The sequence below is a fragment of the Tamandua tetradactyla genome, chromosome 15 (assembly GCF_023851605.1).
Source record: "Tamandua tetradactyla isolate mTamTet1 chromosome 15, mTamTet1.pri, whole genome shotgun sequence".
NCBI lineage: Eukaryota > Metazoa > Chordata > Mammalia > Pilosa > Myrmecophagidae > Tamandua > Tamandua tetradactyla.
Genome location: NC_135341.1, coordinates 44,482,389 through 44,504,292, shown reverse-complemented (window position 1 = coordinate 44,504,292; position 21,904 = coordinate 44,482,389). Strand labels below are relative to the sequence as shown.

The 21,904-nt window shown below is 37.2% G+C and overlaps 1 protein-coding gene and 1 pseudogene across 4 annotated transcripts in view; both read right to left on the bottom strand.

Annotated features, from left to right (window-relative positions):
- Window positions 1-1,941: 1,941 nt before the first annotated feature.
- On the bottom strand, window positions 1,942-10,034 carry LOC143657364 (poly(A)-specific ribonuclease PARN-like; annotated as a pseudogene).
- Window positions 10,035-10,157: 123 nt separating this feature from the next.
- Window positions 10,158-21,904, bottom strand: part of HIGD1A (HIG1 hypoxia inducible domain family member 1A) — an 81,119-nt gene continuing 69,372 nt past the window's right edge. For all 4 annotated transcript variants that reach the window (XM_077129664.1, XM_077129661.1, XM_077129662.1 and 1 more), the window contains exons 2-4: window positions 18,149-18,267; window positions 11,038-11,172; window positions 10,158-10,322 (exon numbers count right to left, since the gene is read on the bottom strand). In XM_077129664.1, the coding sequence (XP_076985779.1) occupies window positions 10,279-10,322; window positions 11,038-11,172; window positions 18,149-18,245 (276 nt within the window). In that variant the 5' untranslated portion in view covers window positions 18,246-18,267 and the 3' untranslated portion in view covers window positions 10,158-10,278. The remainder of the gene's footprint in view (window positions 10,323-11,037; window positions 11,173-18,148; window positions 18,268-21,904) is intronic.

The window sequence follows — 21,904 nt, the reverse complement described above, 5'->3', positions numbered from 1 at the left end:
ACAGAATGTGGTGACTGGTTTAACAGTGATAACTAAAGAACAGGAAGAAAAGATACCTAAAAGAATTTGAGCCTAGAGTGTCACAGTAGGAACTGAGGGATGGGAATGACTGACAAATGGGTGAGTTAGTAGGAGGCACCAATGAAGAAGATATTAAATTTGATTGTAGAAAAGGTGAGTTCTGGATTTTAGCTGATAGGCAGGATAGCATTTCCCCCTCACACTGCAATATTTTAGTCATTCTGTGACAGTACAGTTATAGTAGGAACATGAAAAGGATTTAAAACCAGTTATGAGATGCTTAGAACACTACACAGAGGACCCATTCTTGCATTCACCTGAGGAGACTAATTGGACTCTGGTCTCTAGAACCATTTATCACTAGTGAACTTGGGAGATTTCCTAACTTTTACCTTGGCAAGCAAATTCTTCCTTTTGCTTTATTTTAGTGACTAAGGGGAGGGTAGCTTCTCTTTAAGAATAGGACTATGTGATCATGGGGTAATATGCAAAACTATGTGATGATACTGTGAGCCAGTGATTGTATAGTCTGTATGGTTTGTATGGTATGTGAATATATATTTTTAAAAAGGCTATTGCAACATTCTTCCATAGGAAAAAAAAACTTTTTATAATATGCAAAAACAAACAAGCAAAAAACAAAAAAACAAAGGCTAGAAAGAATTTTCAAAGGAATATTGGAAGAAACCTTCAGAAATTTGAAGAAAGACATGAATATATACATTCAAGAAGGCAAAAAACACCAAACAGGATAAACTTCATGAGAAAGACATCAAGACATACTGTAGTCAAACTGTCCATTGCCAAGGACAAAGAAGGTTCTAAAAGCTCACGAGAAAAGCAATGAGTTATATATAAGGGAATCCTAATAAGATTAAATCCTAATTTCCCATTTGAAGCCTTGGAGGCAAGAAGGCAGTGAAATAAAATATGTAAAGTACTGAAAGAAAAAATTGCAAACCAGTAATTTTTTATCTGAAGAGACTATCTTTCAAAAATAATGGACAGAATAAGACATTCCAACATTTTAAAAGGCCAAGGGAGTTCATCACCACAAAACATGCCCTTCAAGTAGTGCTAAATGGACTTCTTCACACAGAAAGGAAAGGATGCTAAGCAGGGGATCAAAACAGCACAATGAAATAAAAACCTCTTGTAAAAGTAGCCATATGGCATTAAAAATGCCAATGCTATTATACTGTATGTTTTGGGAAATTACTCCACATCTTACGTCTTATAGGTCTTATAATTCAAATGTATGAAAAACAAAGGTAAATTTTTGTTTCGGACATATCATATATAAAGATGTAATTTGTAACAAGTAAAACAAAAAGGTGGGTGGAGAGAGGAGTATAAGAACATTGTATGTGTGTGCTATTAAGATTAAGTTCATATATATATATAAAAAAGAATAGGACTATGCCACATGAGAAGGGCTGGGTCTTCCATGAACTTTTAACAGATAAGTCATTCACTGATAAAGTGGGCATAAGGCAATCCAGTTGAGGCTGGTGCAGGTTCAATTTCTTCTCAGATTTCCCCATTCTATTTGAAGAACTTTCTAGCAGCGTCAAGTATATAAATAATATTTGGAAGTTTCACTGTTTGACACAGGAGAACTTTAAAATACCTTATGCTCATCCGTTCAGCTTTGTTCTGGCCTGGTAGATATGATTTGATGGGTTGTAGATTTATATGGTGATAGGGCCTTTTTTTAAATCCGTGGAATTCTTTAGGTGGCATTTCCTCATCCGTGAGACAAGAGGCATGGCCTAGATAACCATGGTCTGGCCACTTCAAAATTCTCTGAGGTGCAGATTCAAATTCCATCCATCACCACCAGATGTCACAGTTGCTAATGAACTAGCTGTAGGTAGGTACCTTTGTTTTCTCTAGGGACAGCAGGATCCTGAGTGTAAAAAATAAACAAAACCTCCTTATTTTAATGAGTACAACAAATACTTATTGAACATATATATAAGCCAAGCACTAATGCCAGGTGCTGTGGATGAAAAGCAGCATCATACCCTCATACAGTCTAGTTGGAGGAGAGATGCATGGAAGCAACCATACACCAATGGTCCAGTAACAACCAACATTAAGCCAAGGATCTAACTCTAAATAATATATCAACATCTCATTGAACCACTCTTCTTAAAGTAGAACACTGCTTCCTGGGGATGACCTCCTTTGACTGAATTCCTGGGTTAGCTCCCCCAACAGACATTCCTGTTGCATCCTGTATCTAATGCTTTGCTGTAACACTCACTTTATGGCAGCCTTTCCTGTTACACCATAAGCTCTGAGGGCGGGGCCCACGTATTTCCTTGTACTACTGCATTCCCAGTGTTAGTAATAATGGCAACAGCAACTCCTCCCTCTCCAGGATGGTCCTGGTTTATACCAGGCACTTTATTAAAAGTGGATTTTATTTAAAAATTTCCAAAATTTATGCTCTATATCCATCAAGCAATGATTCCGTTTTCCACTTCCCCCATTTCCTGGTAATCTCTAACCTATCTGTCTATGAATTTCCTATTTCTTGATATTTCATATCAGTGAAATCATGGTGAATTTGTCCTTACATGTCTTGCTTATTTCTCAGCATGTGTCAGGTGCTATGCTAAACCCTTTACATTCACCCAACAACCCTAGGTCACTAACATGGCCCCCATTTTACAGATGAGGAAAGTGGGGCTCCACAGTAATATGTGGCAGAGCCAAGAACCCAGGTCTTATCCACTTGAGCCATTTTTCAAGAACTCCCATAATTTGATGCTAGCCCACCCATCCAACCTAATTTACCATTCTTTTTTTCAGGCAAGCAATCCCACTCATTTTGTTTTGAGCATATAATATGCTTATTACCATCCCCAAACTTCACTCATCTTTTCTTCTCATCCTCTCCTATTTGTCTAGATCACTGGTTGTCAAATTACTATCCAGTTGGTTTAACAAAATCAATAGTGTACTCCTCTATTAGAATGACAATTGTAAACATTTGTTCCCAAATTTGTTTTTCTAAAGGCTTATCCTTCATGAAACAACTGTTAGGACTGCCTGTAGGCATCTCTTACAACATCTATTCAAAGTTGAGAAAAATTCCTAATAATATATAATTTGTTTTCTACTTTCAAACTCCTCACACACCACGTTTTATTCAATTAAATACAGTATGGCTTTCAAATGGTTTTGGAGTGTTGGCTGGTCCTCTCTCAGTGACAGCACTAGCAATTTTTTTCACTCAGTTCTTGGTTACCATATATCAGGAACTTCAAAGAACTTGGCAGAGCTGCCGGAAATACCTCCTGCTGGAGAAAACTTGTCTTCATTCTTTTTCATTTTTTACTTTTTTCCCTCCCTTCTGAGGGGGATTCAGCACAGGTATCTGTCTGCTCAAGTTCGGTGTCAGAAATCTTCCCTGACTCTCTGTCCTCCAATCCAGCTTCTGCTTGACTAGGACTCAGATTTCTCTTTCCTTGTGTGCCGGTGCCTGTAAACTATTGGCGTGATAGTAGTGATTCTGCAGTGCATAGGATAGGCACTAAATATTTAACCGCCTTCTCTCAACCTCCTTCCACCTATTTTCTGTCATCTTTCTCTTGATCTGCTTCTCCTCAAGCTTTTTTCCCCACATATTCAGCTTAGGTCTGGATCTGATAGCTTTCTGCATATCTGCTGGTATTGACAGCAATCTATATTTGCTCAGGCTGGCTCAGAGAAACAAATGCTGATGTGTCATCAATCTATGATATCTGAGTGTTACCAAAGGCACGGAAAAACTGGTAAAGGTCACTCATTTTCCATTCTTTGGGGGAATGTCACATGGAGTACGTGATCCCGTTTAGGTTGCAAGTCTGTTCCTTCCAAGTTTAGATATGGGATATCCATGACCCTCGTAAGAAGTAACTTGTTAAAAAAAAGGTTCAGTGAGTTTTTATCTGGCAGATACGTGAATTTTTGGAAGACTTAGAAAAGAACCTCCTGTGATAAAAGTATCATATCTTGCCTCGTGGAGCTGTTCAGAAGCTATGTCATAACTTGGAAAACCTTCTACACTTTCAACTTTAGGAGAATTGAAAGGAATTTGTTTTAACTGCTTTTCCAATTCTGCAAGAGATGTATTATTAATTATATCCTTTAAAGGTTTGTACTGGCCATCAATTTAGTATCCAAGAGTCTGGGGAAGGCACGTCATCTCCTTAAACTCATTTAAGTCTGCAGGCAGTGAGCAGTAGAACTGGTGAACTGTGTGCATAACATCCAAGAGCATATTGAATCCAATAACAAGTTTTCCCGAATTAGCAATGTCATGAATGACTCTAGAAAATCCCACAGCATCTTCAGTTCCTCCTGTTCTTTAGTATGTTTTTGCTCCTCTCTTCTTCTGTGCTCTTCTTCATTTACTTTACTTATAACTATATACCGCTCTTTCTTTTCAGTTTCTAAAGTCTCAACATGAATGTCTTTGGGATACTTCTAGCTCAACATCTGATGTTAGCTTTCTTTGGAACCCAGCTCAAAATCCAAGTTTTTGCCTTCTTTACTTTGTAATAAATCTTCTATTTTCTCTACCACTCAGTCAGTAAATTTCTTTTGATCCTCAGGAATCGTCACAGGACATTCTGAAGGTTAGGAGATACATATGATAGAGATCCTGCACCATTGGATTGTAAATGTTTTTCATCATACTTCTCTCTTAACTGCCTTTCTTCTTACTGATTTAAATATGGAATTCAATTGTGAAAAACTTTATTAAAATCAAATCCTTGGCTTGCTAGAAAGTTAGTGCTTGACCTCTGACAAACAAATTTGACATCTGGTAAGGATCCATTGAAGGGTTTGGGGAAAAAGTAGAAGTTAAAAATGACTTTGTTATGTACTTTGAATCTGTATAGTCATACTTGAAAGTGCAATGTCCCCTTTTGAGAAAAAAGGAGAGAGATGCAGAATCATGACACAAGAATGAGAGAACCACAGAGTCCACCAGCCAGTGACTTTTGGAGATAAAGAAGGAAAACACCTCCCGGGGAGCTTCATGAAGCAAGAGGCCTGGAGAGAAAGCTAGCAGACACCGCCATGTTTGCAATGTGTCCTTCGAGCTGAGAAAGGAACGCTGAACGTCATCGGCCTTTTTGAACCAAGGAAAAGTCCTGAAAATGTGAGTCATTATGAACAGCTCAGGGAGAAGGAAAAGCAAGGTTTTTTTTCAGGTCCATGAAAAAGAAAAAGAAGAAATCTCAAACAGTACCCAATTCTAATGGCCCAGATCTTCTAATATTACAGAAAGCCATTCACTCTGCTGGCCCCCAAGCAGTGGATCAGAGGAGTGGCATCTGGAAAAGATCTCAGATCTACAGACACAAAGCTAGCCATTACAATCACTATGCAAGCTATTACACCGCTCTTCAGCCACAAGTCATCCAGCTTCCTCAGATCCCGGCTTTCAGCCCTTAACAACTCAACAAGCCAAAAATTCCTTCCCAGAAATTTGTATTCACCCCATGAACCAGGCCACTAGTGGGAGCAGTAACATCCGGCAGGAGCCCATACCAAAGGGCCAGCCAGCTCTTTAGCTGCCAGGTCAGATGGACACTGGTTGGCACGTGTCCTCTGTGACCAGGAGTGCCACAGAGGGGCCTTCCTACTCTGAACAGCCAGGTGCCAAGAGAACAAATCTATCACGAATGCCAAACCTGAACGATTTAAAAGAAACAGCCTTGTAATTTGTGCTTGGGGTAGGGAAGGGGCAGGAGACAGCCAGTTGGGAGGAGAGAGGGATGGGGGAGGGAGGGAAAGGGGCTGCGTCAGAGTGGTAAGCCAGTCTTTTCAGCTTTATGAGGGTGTGTGCAGTATTGTATGAATGGGGCCGTCTGGCATGTCACGGCCACCAGTGCTAGTCAGGGATCTTAGAGCTGCAGGAGTTACTTAGTCTTGTGTGAGAGTGGATAGGTGTGTCAACAAGGAAGAAATTCTTGCCAGTTTCTCCCCTTCACATTCCAGCTTTAGTGCCATTTCTGTTGAACTTGGGAAAGCCAGGACGTGCCTTCTATCCCTTTTCCCAAGGGATAGAAAACTATGTCTCATTCAAGTCTCTTACCACACATTTTTTTCTGCCTAGGCTAAATCAGGGTGTGTTGTAATCCAACAGTATCCCTTCAAAGCGTTAGGAGATGAACTGTGTCTTATTCTTTTCTAAACTCCATATTTGACAGGATTTGTAACATTTATAATTAATATTGTAATGCTATAATCTTACATTTTATATTATAATGTAATTTTGAGCTATTTGGAACATTGTGACGCAGTGGGACAGCTACAGTAGTTTCTATAAAAACTAAACAGTAATGTTTATATATTGCATCGGGAGTATTTTATTCTACATATAAATGTGTATATACGGTAAATGTTTTATAAATATATTCATTTAAAGAAACTATCGCTATGACACTATCTGCCATATTTTTATACATTTGTGATATGAAGTATTATACTTCTACTAAAGGGAGTTGAATTGTGGCTACATGGGACTATAACAGTATGAACTCTGTTCAACTTTCAGGCCCCAGCAGTAGCCCTCTAGACATGATCCTTGGTAGCAGATGAAATGTAGCATCTACTTCCAAATCTTCAGGAGAAAAAAAAAGTAGGATAGACTAGGGAGAACTGCAGCATGCCTCATCTCAGTCCTTGCATAGTTTAGGTCCTGATCGTGTCCAGGGATGTTAGTTGCACATGAGGGGGAAATAAATCAAGGTGTTACTCATGGGTCTTTGTAAAGAGAATGTTCTTTTCTACTTAGCATTAGTCTAAAGTATAGACCAAAAATTTGCCAGTTAGCGTTTCAGTTGTAAGGTTTTAGGAGGCCTAAAACTTTTAAGGCCTTCATTACCCACAAGGTTAAAGCCCTTTGAACCACATTTGACCCTTGGGTAGTACTTTGATCCTCCTTTGGAATCTTCAATCAATCTCCATGTTATATGCAGATTAGAAGTTGCCTTGTTTGCTACTCTTCCAATACAGAGTATCAGGGGGAAAGAGACCTTATCTGTTCCTCTGTTCCCTCTATTTTGACAGACTGCTAAGAATTCCTCAGGACTTCCTTTAGTTCAGTTTTTTACTTTTCCATGAAGCTGATGTGATTCATATCAGGAGTAGACACGTTTGTCCTAGTGCTAATCAGGTCTAATCAGAAGAAACACAGGAATAGAAAAGGTCGATGTCTTGACTTTTGTCCCTGTTGTGGGATTAATGTAATAGTTGCCAAAGTTGTCAAAAGCTCCAGTTATAAAGCATTCAGAGTTTCTGGGGAATATTGAAGTTTCCACAACAGCTTAGATTTTTTTCCAAAATGGAAAGAAAGCTTACATAAAATCAGTTTTTGTTGAAGATAGACAATTGACTGTAGTCATCTCAGTCTGTTTCCCTCCCTTTGTATACTCTTTGTTTACTGACTGAGTCAGGCCGCAGGGATAATGCTGTGATGGAATGAACTAACTTCTCACTGTAAATTTGAATTAACAAATATAGTTACCAAATAAAATAGCTGCCCCCAATTCCTATCTCCAAGAATTACTTTGTGCCATTTTGAATTCAGGTAGTTATTCTGTATATACTTAGAAGACTATTCAGATCCTCTTCAGTCTCTACTAAATCTCAAGGGGTTGTCAGGGAAACACAAGGTACAGTGAAACTGGGACACCCTGTTCATGCTTAACAACAAAAATAAGGATAAACCAGAATGATGCAACATCCAAATTTGTGGTAGATGAAGAATCACTGGAAATTCTCAATTGTACAGACTTTATAATCCATAATATAAATTATAATTCCATACTTTTTACTGTGGCAAGGTGTGATATGGTATTAATCTTTTTAATTTTTGAATCTAAACTGAATTTAAAGTGTTGAATATTTAAATTCCTGACAACCTAATTATGAACCATTTGTAAAGTGTTTATGTAACTCTTTGTATCATGTGCTGGTACCAAGTTTTTTTTTCTTACCAGGTTTTTTCTGGCATGTATTTCATTGTGAACTTCTGTAAAATTTCTATTGTTGCTGTAAATATTATACACATATATATTCTGTGGTAAATTTAATTATCAGCATGAAATGGTTAATTTTTACTGAGCACAATGTATTTTTGAATGGATCTTCCGAAATGTCTTTAATAAAACACAGATTTTGCACTGACTGGTGTGACTATAAGGCTGCCCCTCCCGCCCCCAAAAAACAGTGCAAAGGCCAAAATGAAATAGCAAAAAGTTCATGGAATGCTTTTTAAGTTTCTGATACCTTTCTTCTGGGGTGTCAAAACAATTTGTTAATGCAGTGACTGAAGGTCCATCACCGATTCCTGAAAGTTTCCCATCGATGATGAAGCCTGCCTCTTCTATGGCCTGGTACACTTTGTGAAGATTACTCTTAAAATTGTCCCTGATTACCTCCATTTTGCAGAGCAGCTGACCTCTGGCCCCGCCCCAGCCCACCTCAACCATTCTACTCGCAGAACTTAGCTGCTGCAATTGCGGCAGCAGTGGAGACCCAGAGACTGCTATGCTGGTAGCGGCGACTTCCGTAAATAGCCGAATACTTTTTTTTAAAGCACTTTCACACAGAGCTATATAATGATCCATCAGCTATAGATGACCATAAAAATTTTCTAGTTCAGTCTTTCATTTCATAGATAGGAAAAGATTGAGAAAATCCTCACGTAGTCCAGGTTATACAGTCAGTGGTGAGCAAAATCTTGGCTAATTTTATTTATGACTCCACCATTCATTTCACAAAGGCCAACATTTTAAGTATCTAACATCTATTGGCATCTACCACTCTACTTATCAATATCACTGTATTTTCTAGACAAAATGCTTCCAAATGGGCAGGCCACGGTGGCTCAGCAGGCAAGAATGCTTGCCTGCCATGCCAGAGGACCAGGGTTCGATTCCTGGTGCCTGCCCATGTAAAAAAAAAAAATGCTTCCAAAGATTAGATTGTTTCTTAAAAGACAATTAGAATCAATCAAACTAGAAAAAAATGCACAACCATGCAATCAGTTCTAGAGGCAGTATAGCACAGTGGATAAGAATACAGGTTCTTAGGCTAAACTGCCCAGGTTCTAGTTCAGACTTATGACCTTTCTAGCATCATGGCCTTGAGCAAGTAACTTAACCTGTCCATGCCTCTATCTCATCTATGAAATGAGACATCTCTGCCTGGAACTTAATTTTTGCACTATTTTGGGGACTGACATATTTTCCCTTTTGGTAATACTGAAATAAATACAAGGCATCTGATGTATTCACTCACTTTAATAACAATATGTTTACCATGTTATCACCATGGAATGTAAAGTCAGACCAAAAATTTTCACAAGTGCAACAAAGCATTCTGCAGTATATCAAATCTGTATATAATCCCTTGCCAAACCAACTTGTTCATAAATCACTTATCACCTTCAATACAGGTAAGGTGTTTTGTTCAACATTTGTGAATCTTACAGAGAAAATAAACAAATACTATACACATTTCAAGTCCTCATTTTCTTTTGATTAGCACTTTACATACTTCTATTTCAAGATGACATTTAAAAGTTATAACAGCAGTAAAAATATAATTCTGCAATTATGAAAGAGTTAAATGGAATCCATAATTAAGTTATTCTCATGTTTATTAATAAGCATGATTCTAAAATAAATACTACTTCTAAGCAGCTCTGTTACCAGGTTTTCAGGTTTAGTTTAAACACACATATGTTCAGTTGTGGGAGACATTACAATGTTGTATTCCATGCACTTTTCTGAAAGAGTTCTTTAAGAGTCAACCAGCCCTAGAAACCAAAATGCGAAACAAGTGCAGAAGGTGGCAGAAAAAAATTAAATTAATTTGGGTAAATGGTATTCTTACATAAGAGCCAAACAATGTGATATTCTGCCTGCTGTCTTTTTTAGAGCTAATTTCACCTATAAGAGTTCAAGAATGTGGACATTTTACCATTATCAAGATAATCTGAATGACATGTTTCTTTTGTGCTAACTTGATTTCCCTGAATGACCTAGTTAGTGAACTTGTCACCAATAATTTGGTCACCAGACAAATCAAGCCTGAAAGAAAGGAAGCCAATATTCAAAAAATTGTGTTACTGTCTGAACGTACTCAATTTATTTTCAGCATATATGTGTAACCTCAATTTGAAGTGTCTTAACGAAAGCAAATACCACCAGCAAGACCATGACATCATCTCTTCTTCTAAAGTTAAGGTTTTGCCCAGTATTCTTTGTACATGGAATAGCCCATACCTAAAGAAAAAGAATGCTAGTTAAGCATTTAAATATTTTATTCAATATTAAGAAAATAAAAACAGTTCATAAAATGGGTAAAAGTAGCACCCTTGGCTGCATGAAATACTGACAAGGAGAACAAGACTCAAGGTTGCTCACACTCTTGCCTTTTAAAAACAATATAAATTTCAAAAACTCTTTTTACATAGTTTGCCAAGTACTTAAGGCTAGTATGACTAGTTCACACAATTAAACAATACTTATTTTTAAAAAATAAATAAGTATTTATGTGGCAACTTTAAAAGGAATGGATTCTTCCTACACAATACCAGATACCAGATAAAGTCAATGATTTATAAAGACAATAACAGCATGCAGTATCTATACTTTAAAAATCATTTCCACCTTCAAAAACTCAATAAAATGGCAATCATATATTTTCCCAGATACTAGATTACTACCAATCCTATTTTAAGTCTGGATTCTTCAATAAAATCATGAACTCAGTACTGAATAAGACTTTTTTTTCTTTAAAACCCTAGTGAAATATTTCATAGACAGTAACATTACATCACCAGTTGAGTTATCTTTAATTCAATTTTTACATGAAAATGAATATTAGTGATATTTACAAACTACTTCAGGATCAGCTGAAACTGACTACCTTGTTTTGTTTGTAAAGAAACACACTGAAAGGAGACCACAAATTTGAAAATTGCTCATAGGAACCTACCAAGAGTCATTGCTCCCACAACAAAGCCTTGGGCTGCAACACGCATGTGAATCAGGTGAACAGACATTTTAGTATTTCCCCTGCTCTTCAGTTTGTATAATCCATATGCAACAATTGCTGCAAAACCTGCCATCCCTGTAAAACAAATTGTCACAAGTATGTCAGATGCATTGGATTTGGGGGGTGGGGAAAGTCTGGGGGAACAAAATGGTTTCACCACCAATCAGTATACTTTCTACTATTTTTATAAGGATGGCTTATCAGACCATTATTTAGACAACATACAAATTGAGTTAATTTCCCTCCCCAGAACAAATATCCGTAACTGGTAGTAAAGAGTAACAGACCCTGAAAATCAAGATTCTTTTTAAATTGTGGGCTTGCCGAGTATGCTGGTTTGAAAGGAAGTATGCCCCCTAGAAAAGCCATGCTTTAATCAAAATCCCATTTCCTAAAGGTAGAATAATCCCTATTCAATACTGTATGTTTGAAACTGTAATCAGATCATCTCCCTGGATGATGTGATTTAGTCAAGAGTGGTTGTTAAACTGGATTAGGTGACGACATGTCTCCACCCATTTGGGTGGATCTTGATTGGTTTATTCGAGTCCTATAAAAGAGGAAACGTTTTAGAGAATGAACAATTCAGAGAGAGCAGAGCAGAATGACATAGCCACGAGAAGCAGAGTCCACCAGCCAGCAACCTTTGTAAATGAAGAAGGAAAATGCCTCTCTGGGAGCTTCGTGAAGGGAAGCCAGGAGAGAAAGCTAGCAGATGATGCCATGTTCGCCACATGCCTTTCCAGATGGGAGAGAAACCCTGAACTTCATCGGCCTTCTTGAACCAAGGTATCTTTCCCTGGATGCCCTGGATTGGACATTTCTATAGACTTGTTTTAATTGGAACATTTTCTCAGCCTTAGAACTGTAAACTAGCAATTTATTAAATTCCCCTTTTTAAAAGCCATTCTGTTTCTGGTATATTGCATTCTGGCAGCTAGCAAACTAGAACACTGGGCTAGTTGATAAATTCCTTTAAAGGATGCCAGGGTAATCCTTTCTCTCTGTCTTACTTCCCGGAAGAGATTCAGCTAATATAGCAGAAACAATTCTATATATTACTATCATTGAGACACAGCAACAGAACTTGCCTGTATACTTCCAACTTTGAAATACTGTACTGGGAAGACAACGTGAATCAGTGCTCAGAAGAAAGAAATAGAACAATGTTAAGAGTTCTAAGGTAAAAAAATTATGATTCTAAAATTTTATATATAGCCAAGTCATCCATTTTGAGGGCACAAAACATTTAGGACATGACACTTCATGTTTTCAAAGTTATTACCCATGTACTAGAGGAAGAATTAAATACAATCCATACATAAATTCTACTGAAACTTGTTTTTAGAGCTTGATGAGCCAATTTTAAAGTAAAGAGACAAGCTTTTTTTGAAAAGGTAGTATACTGAAAGTGTACAGGCTTATGAGGTCTAAATATACCAGTAAGTTTCTAGTATATAAAGAGAAAAAAGACCAAAGCAACAAAATATGGAATTAAGAAACAGACCCGTGCGGGTGTATGTTTAGCATATGACATAGCTGGCATTTCAAATCCATGGGGAATGATGGACAATATATATCAAAGTACTGTGTTGGAAAATTAACTACATGGAAAAAAAAGAATAAAGTTAGAATCCATCTGTTTTGGAATCTATTATGTACCCTAGAAAAGCCATGTTTTAATCCTGATCCAATCTTCTGGGGGTAGCCCTTTCTTTTAATCCTGATTCAATATTGTGGGTTGGAAAAGTGTGATTAGATTATCTCCACCAAGATGCGATGTACCCAATTGTGGGTGTGGCCTTTTGATTAGATGGAGATGTGACTCCACCCATTCCAGGTGGGTCTTGATTAGTTTACTGGAATCCTTTAAAAGAGTAAACATTTTGGAGAGAGAGAGAGACAGAGAGAGCAGAGACACGAATGTTTAGAGATGCTTGGAGGGCAGCAAACAGTGCCAAAGGCTCTTCCATGAAATGTTAAGTAAGTCAGAACCTGGAGAGAGGGGAGCCAAGAAATGAAAGCCAGCTCCAGAGAACCAATTGAAGAACCCCCACAGGAACAGAGGTTACAAGCAATGGAGCCCAGGAGCAAGGGACCAGCAGGTGCCAGCCACATGCCTTCCCAGCTGACAGAGGTGGTCCAGACCCATCAGCCTTTCTTGAATTATGGCATTTTTCCCTGGATGCTTTAGTTTGGGTATTTTCTTGGTGCTAGAACTGTAAACTTGTAACTTATTAAATTCCCTTTCTGAAAGCTGTTCCTATTTCTGGTATATTGCATTCTGGCAGCTTAAGAAACTACCTCATGCCATACCCACAAATAAATTCCAGATAGATTAGTCTCTCAATGGTAAAACGTTAGGAAACACAGGGACCAATATAATTCTAGGGTCATGAAAGCCTTGCAAAATATATAACAAAACATTAGTATTCAAATATATAAAGAACACATAATTCAATTAGAAAAAGACAAACAACCCATTAAAAAAAATAAAACTAATTCATAGAATGATAGAGGGAGGAGGCCTGGGGGCACAAATGAAATCAGAAGGAAAAATAGACAGAAAAGGCTGAGATGGTACAATCTAGGAATGCCTAGAGTGTATAATGATAGTGACTAAATATGCAAATTAAAAAATGTTTCTGCATGAGGAAGAACAAAGGAATGTCAATAATGCAGGGTACTGAAAATAGATGGTAATTAATACTTTAAAATGTCACCTTATATGTGAGACTAAAGCAAAAAATGTTTGTTACAAACTTTATATTTTGACTAGTGCATTTCCTAATATAACTTATGTAGATAGTTTGATTGAATGCCATAAGTACTTGGAATCTCAGGTTGGACATGAGATTTTGCTGGTTTGTCCAGAGTGATGCCTCGATGAATCCTAGAGTGACTCGATCAGTGAGTGGAAAAGTATTTGCAAAGCCCCCTTCGGGGAGTGGTGAGAACGGGGAGAAATTCAACTTCCCCAAGTTGAATTCTTGATATTCTCACAAGCAGTGTGGACAACCAAAGCTATAGGCTGAGCCCCCAGTCTTGGGGTTTGTTCATATGAAACTTAACACCGCAAAGGATAAGTCAAGTCTACTTAAAATCTAGGCCTAAGAGTCACCCCCAAGAGAGCCTCTTTTGTTGCTCAGATGTGGCCTCTCTCTCCAGCCAACACAACGAGGTCTCACCACCCTACCCCTCTCTACGTGGGACATGACTCCCAGGGGTGTGGACCTTCCTGGCAACGTGGGACAGAGATCTTGGAATGAGCTGAAACTCAGCATCAAGGGATAGAGAAAACCTTCTCGACCAAAAGGGGGAAGAGGGAAATGAGACAAAGTGTCAATGGCTGAGAGATTCCAAACAGAGTTGAGAGGTTATTCTTACGCATCAAGTAGGTATCATCTTGTTATTCAAGATGTAAAGGAGAGCCTGGTGGGAACTGCCTGAAAATGTGGAGCTGTGCTTCGGTAGCCATGTTTCTTGAAGATAACCGTATGATGATATAGCTGTCGCAGTGTGACTATATGGTTGAGAGAGCCTTGTGTCTGATGCTTCTTTTGTCTACCTTATCGATGGACAAGTGAATCATATGGATTAAAAATAAGTAAATAATAGGGAGAACAAATGTTAAAATAAATTTAGTAGATTGAAATGCTGGTGATTGGTGAAGGGGAGGGGTAAGGGGTATGGTATGTATGAATTTTTTTCTGTTTTCTTTTTATTGCTTTTTCTGAATTGATGCAGATGTTCTAAGAAATGATCATGATGATGAATATACAACTATGTGATGACAGTGTGAGTTACTGATTATGTAACAAGAATGGAATGATCATAGGATAAGAATGTTTGTGTTTGTATGAGGTTATGCATCACAAATAAAAAATAAATTAAAAAAAAAGCTAATTCACAGAAGAGACAATCTGAATGCCAAAAAACTACATTAAAAGGTGTTCAACCTCAAAAGCAATCAAATAAATACAAAATTAATCAAGATACTTTCTATCTATGAGATTTTCAAAAATTAAAAAGAATGATAATATCTAGCACCATGAAGAGTATGGGAAAACTAGCCCTGTCAGATCCTATTGGAGCATATGTATACTATGATACAATTTTTTTTAAAAGAAACTGGTAAAAACCATCCCCTCAAAACCATACATTTAGAGCAAGTATTTCTATTTCTAGATATTTATTCTACAGACTCACTTAAATGTAAACTTAAATATATAATGATATACATGTATGTTTGTCCACACACACACATTATTATAGAAGTTTGTAGAAGCAACATAATGAGAACTCCATTGTCAATGAATAGGACAATGGTTAAATAAATGTGGAAAGCATATACTCTAAAGGAGTGATGTGTTTGCAAATGATAACAAGCTAAGGTACAGAAAGAACATTGTATTTATTTTTGTTTCATCTTTTAACAATATCTTTGTGCATATTTCATAAGAACAAAAGCAATTGTAAATATGACTTATAAACAGAAAATCATGTTGATACACTTTCAAATTAATTTTTTTACTCATGGACTATATAATCAAAAAGCTTTATAGATGACCACTATAAAATATTATATATCTAAAAATTAATTATGCAATTATTAAAATATAAAGGTATTTCTATATGTATTTATATAAAAAGATAAAAATGTGGCTAAATGAAAAGTGATCTCATTTTAAAAAATATTATAAGTAATATTTTGTATAGTGTATAGAGAAGAAAACACTCATAGATGCACCAAATTGTTGATACTGTCTTTCAGAGGCAAGATTATAGGGAATGGTCTCTTTCTGTTTTATATGTTTTGCAACTAACTCATTACGTATATGGTTGTTCTAGTTTGCTAGCTGCCGAAATGCGATATACCAGAAATGAGAACAGCTTTTAAAAGGGGGAATTTATTAAGTTGCAAGTTTACAGTTCTAGGCCATGAAAACATCCCAATTAAAGCAAGTCTATAAAAATGTCCAAATTAAGGCACCAACAAGAGGTTACCTTCATTTAAGAGAGGCCAATGAAGTTCAGGGTTTCTCTCTCAACTGGAGAGGCACATGGTGAACATGACAATGTCTGCTAGCTTTCTCTCCAGGCTTCTTATTTTATGAAGCTCTCCCAGGGATGTTTTCCTTCTTCAGCTCCAAAGGATTCTCTTGGTTTTCATAGCTCTCTTGCTTTCTCCAAAATGTTTTCTCTTTTAAAGGATTCCAGGAAACTAATCAAGACCCACCCGGAATGGGTGAAGTCACATCCCCCTCTAATCAAAGCTTAATACCCACAACTGGGCAAGTCACATCTCCATGGAGATAGTCTAATAAAAAAATTCCAATTTACACTTACTGAATAGGGATTAAAAGAAACAGTTGCTCCCATCAGATTGGATCACGATTAAAACACAGCTTTTCTGGGGTACATAATCCTTTCAAACCAGCACAATAGTCAAAAGAAAAATTCCTTTAAAAGCTATCAAAGTTCTTTATATTCGTGGTGGTCAGGCTTTAAAGGTGCTCATTACTGCTTAATTTGCAATAGTAAAAGATCAGAAATCACATAAATGTCTAATAATAGAGGAAATAGTTAAATGAATATTTTTATATCTATAGAATGGAATAAGATCACCATTAAAAGTCGGGTCTTTGAATAATACCATAGAGTAAAAACAGATAAAAACTACATACAGGCACATTAATACGATCCGCAATTTGCAAAGTAAAAATTGACTGGAGGAAATATGTATATCAAAATGCTAACTACGATAATTCTAAATTGGGGGAGAAAAGGCAATTTTTATATTCTTTATACAATTAAAACTTTTTTTTTTTCATGGACAGGAACTGGGAACTGAACTCGGGTCTCCAGCATGGCAGGCAAGAACTCTGCCTGCTAAGCCACTGTGGCCCGCCCAATTAAGACATTTTAAAATGTCTTTTTAATACAACTTTTATATCACAAAAATTCACCTTTTGTCCATCTTTAGTGTACAATCAATGAATTTTAGTATATTTACAGAGGTGTATAATTGATAGCATAATTTGTTTTTAGAACATTTTTAACCCCCATTCCTGTTAATAGTCACTCTCCATTCCCAGCCCCCTGCCCTAGGCAACCACTAATCTACGTTCTAGCTCTATAAATTTGCTTTTTCTAGACACTTCATATAAATGGAATGATACAATGTGTGGTCTTTGGTGTCTGGCTTAAGTTCATTTCACTGAGTATAATGTTTTCGAGGTTCATCCTCTTGTAGGCAATGTATCAATACTTAGTTCCCATTTTTTCACTACTTTACATTTTCACCAGCAACACATGAAGGATCCTACTTCTCCACATTTTTATAAACAGTCATCATCATTTTGATTATAGCCACCTTAGTTGGTGTGATGTAGTATCCCAATGTAAATTCTGATTTGCATTTCCCTTATGGCTATAACCTTTTCATGTGCTTACTGGCCATTTATATATCTTCTTTGAAGAAACCTTTCCAATGACCAGAGGCCAAACTGATACAGGGCTGGAGAACAAGAAGCTAAGGTCAGTGCTGCAAGAGCTATATTGCCCACATGACTGACCCTCAATAAACACCCTGGACACCAAGCTACGTTGGTTGGCTGTACTTTACAAGTATTGGCATACATCAATACTAGGGGAAATAAGTGTCTTCATGTGACTTCTGTGGGAGGGGATACCTGGAAGCTTGCCCCTGGTTTCTCTTGGCCTTTGTTCCATGTGCCTTTTCCCTTTGCTGATCTTATCACTGTTCTGAATCCTTTGAATCCTTCTAGCTATGGTGGTCTGTATAGGGGACTCCCAACACAATTAAACATTCACTGAAATACAAATCAGTAAAACAAAGTCTGGATACACATAAGAATTTCTGTATTGAGATTTATATCATACTGTCTCAGCATATTTCAGCAACAAAAGAAATAAAGAATTTGAGAACAAATGCTTTCAGGATGTGCTTGATAAATGAATTTACTATGCTTCTACTGTACTCAAGCTTACAACAGATTGATTACTAGAATGTCAAAGTAAAACTTACCAATAGGGACAAATGGTGCCTCTCTAGCTTTTCGGATAAGTTTAGATCCCTGATCTTCATCATATGAAGATAGAGAAACATCTGTGTTGGTTGACATAATGATTGGTTGAAGAATCTTCCTAAAAAGGGAATTTCCATAAGGTTTTGCAATTAAAATAATTTAGAACATTATTAAATATCTGGGTGTACTTAAAATATTTGTAGTTTCCATAAAAACTCCAGTATACATCCATGAACTTTTAAAGATTAACTGTATTTTAAGTTTATAGAGCCACCTCTAGGGAGTTACATACGTTTATATTTTGAGGTTTCTTCCACACAACCAATTCTTTTTTTATATTACATTGTTAAAACTAATGAAATTTTTTAATTGAAATTACTTTTGTCAATTAAAATAGTAGCTACAATTATTTCTGGCTGTCCTTTATCAGTTTCAACTTGACAATTTTAAATTACTCAAACCAAAGTGATATTCTTTACTGCTTTCTCAACATCATGCTGGAAATCCTACTAAGCACTTTTAAATATAGTTAAGTATGGTCTTTATTGCTTTCAACTGCTATTGACTCATTTATTCCAGCATACTACCTGGCTCTAATTCTTATCTCTGATTAGTTTCCAACCTATCACATTAACAATCTTTATTACTGGTGATGGTTACCTTTGGAGAAAAGATTACTTTATTCTTAGTAGTAAATTAAACTACCCTCAGGGCCTTCTTAATGAAGAAATATCCTCTAGCTTCAAATCTGTCTTCCTTTCTCTATCTTACATTCCCCAGATTCCCTCTTAAAATGATAGGAGATGCACTGTTCTCTTTCTACTGTCTTTTATAATATTATTTCTTTTTTTTTTTTTTTTAGTTTTACTTTTTTTTATTAATCAAAAAAAAGAAAAGAAATTAACACAACATTTAGAAATCATTTCACTCTACAAATGCACTCAGTAATTCTTAGTTTCATCACATAGATGCATGATCATCATTTCCCAGTACATTTGCATCGATTTAGGAAAAGTACTAGCAAAACAGCAGAAAAAGATATAGAATGCCAATATAGAGAAGAGAATTAAAATAATAATACTAATAATAGATATATATATATAAAAAGGAAAAAGAAAAAAACAAAAACAAAAGATACAAACACACAAACAAACAAACAAAAAACCATATTTCAGGTGCAGCTTCATTCAGTGTTCCAACCTAGTTACATTACATTTAGGTATTATTGTGCTGTCCATTTTTGAGTTTTTGTATCTAGTCCTGTTGCACAGTCTGTATCCCTTCAGCTCCAATTACCCATTATCTTACCCTGTTTCTAACTCCTGCTGGTCTCTGTTACCAATGATATATTCCAAGCTGATTCTCGAATGTCGGTTCACATCAGTGGGACCTTACAGTATTTGTCCTTTAGTTTTGGGCTAAACTCACTCAGCATAATGTTCTCTAGGTCCATCCATGTTATTACATGCTTCATAAGTTTAGTCTGTCTTAAAGCTGCATAATATTCCATCGTAGGTATACGCCACAGTTTGTTTAGCCACTCGTCTGTTGATGAACATTTTGGCTGTTTCCATCTCTTTGCAATTGTAGATAATGCTGCTATAAACACTGGTGTGCAAATGTCCGTCTGTGTCTTTGCCCTTAAGTCCTTTGAGTAGATACCTAGCAGTGGTATTGCTGGGTCATAATCCATTCTGCCATTCTATGTCTTTTGATTGGGAAATTCAGTCCATTAACTTTTAGTATTATTACTGTTTGGATAATATTTTCCTCTACCATTTTGGCTTTTGTATTATATATATCATATCTGATTTTCCTTCTTTCTACACTTTACTCCATACCTCTCTCTTCTGTCTTTTCGTATCTGACTCTAGTGCTCCCTTTAGTATTTCTTGCAGAGCTGGTCTCTTGGTCACAAATTCTCTCAGTGACTTTTTGTCTATAAATGTTTTAATTTCTCCTTCATTTTTGAAGGACAATTTTGCTGGATATAGGAGTCTTGGTTGGCAGTTTTTCTCTTTTAGTAATTTAAATATATCATCCCACTGTCTTCTAGCTTCCATGGTTTCTGCTGAGAAATCTACACATAGTCTTATTGGGTTTCCCTTATATGTGACAGATTGTTTTTCTCTTGCTGCTTTCAAGATCCTCTCTTTCTCTTTGACCTCTGACATTCTAACTAGTAAGTGTCTTGGAGAACGCCTATTTGGGTCTATTCTCTTTGGGGTGCGCTGCACTTCTTGGATCTGCAAATTTAGGTCTTTCATAAGAGTTGGGAAATTTTCAGTGATAATTTCTTCCATTAGTTTTTCTCCTCCTTTTCCCTTCTCTTCTCCTTCTGGGACACCCACAACACGTATATTTGTGCGCTTCATATTGTCATTCAGTTCCCTGATCCCCTGCTCAAGTTTTTCCATTCTTTTCCCTATAGTTTCTGTTTCTTTTTGGAATTCAGATGTTCCATCCTCCAGTTCACTAATTGTAGCTTCTGTCTCTTTAGATCTACCATTGTAGGTATCCATTGTTTTTTCCATTTTTTCTTCTTTGTCCTTCACTCCCATAAGTTCTGTGATTTGTTTTTTCAGATTTTCTATTTCTTCTTTTTGTTCAGCCCATGTCTTCTTCATGTCCTCCCTCAATTTATTGATTTGGTTTTTGAAGAGTTTTTCCATTTCTGTTCGTATATTCAGCATTAGTTGTCTCAGCTCCTGTATCTCATTTGAACTATTGGTTTGTTCCTTTGACTGGGCCATATCTTCAATTTTCCGAGCGTGATCCATTATTTTCTGCTGGTGTCTGGGCATTTGATCAGATTTCCCTGGGTGTGGGACCTGGCTGGTTGAAAGGTTTTTCTGTGAAATCTCTGGGTTCTGTTTTTCTTTTCCTGCCCAGTAGGTGGCGCTCGTGGCACTCGTCTGTCTGCGGGTCCCACCAGTAAAAGATGCTGTTGCTCCTTTAACTCGCCAATCCGAATCTCGCAGTCGGCCCGGGAAACTGCGCGTGGAGGGGGGGTCGCCGGCTGCCGCGGCTTGGGGGAGTGCCGGTCCAAATTGCCCAGTTGGCCCGAGACGCCAAGCGTGGTGGGAGGGCCCCGCTATCCAACGTTCCCAGTCAGACCAGGGAGCCACGTGCGTGGGGGGGACCCCAGTCGCCAGCCGCCCCGGCCGGGAAAACGCGTGCCCCTCGGGTATCTCACCGCAGCAGATTCTCCCTGCCCGTTCAGCTGTTCCAGAATCGGGTACGCTGTCTTTTTGGTCTCTGTCGTGACTCCGGGAGCTGTTTCGTATTGTTTCTATTTCTTTAGTTGCTTTTCTGGAGGAGGAACTAAGACCCGCACGTCTTACTAAACCGCCATCTTCTCCCGAAGTCTAATATTATTTCTCTTAGTAAGACCAAAGAAAGATAAAACAGTAGCCTGATGGTTATGTGAATAAGAAGGTTAGGAAAAAAAAAGTTCATTTCCATTATCACAGGAAACAAAGGTTCCTTTTCCTTTTTCATTCATCTTCCTTCACACAGGAAACTAACAGGCATTCTATCACAATGAGGCAATAATAAATACAATTTTACCTTAGTCACAGTACATGTATATACTTCCTTCTTTACTGAACTAATTTGAACTGCCTATATATTTTACCCATAGATAAAATAAGGGCGTCAAACACATAATGTATGAGTGCACAAGTCTCTGATTAGTCAACTACAATAAACTCAAAAATCAACTGCCTAGCCCATTACTCAAAGTCCTACCTTCA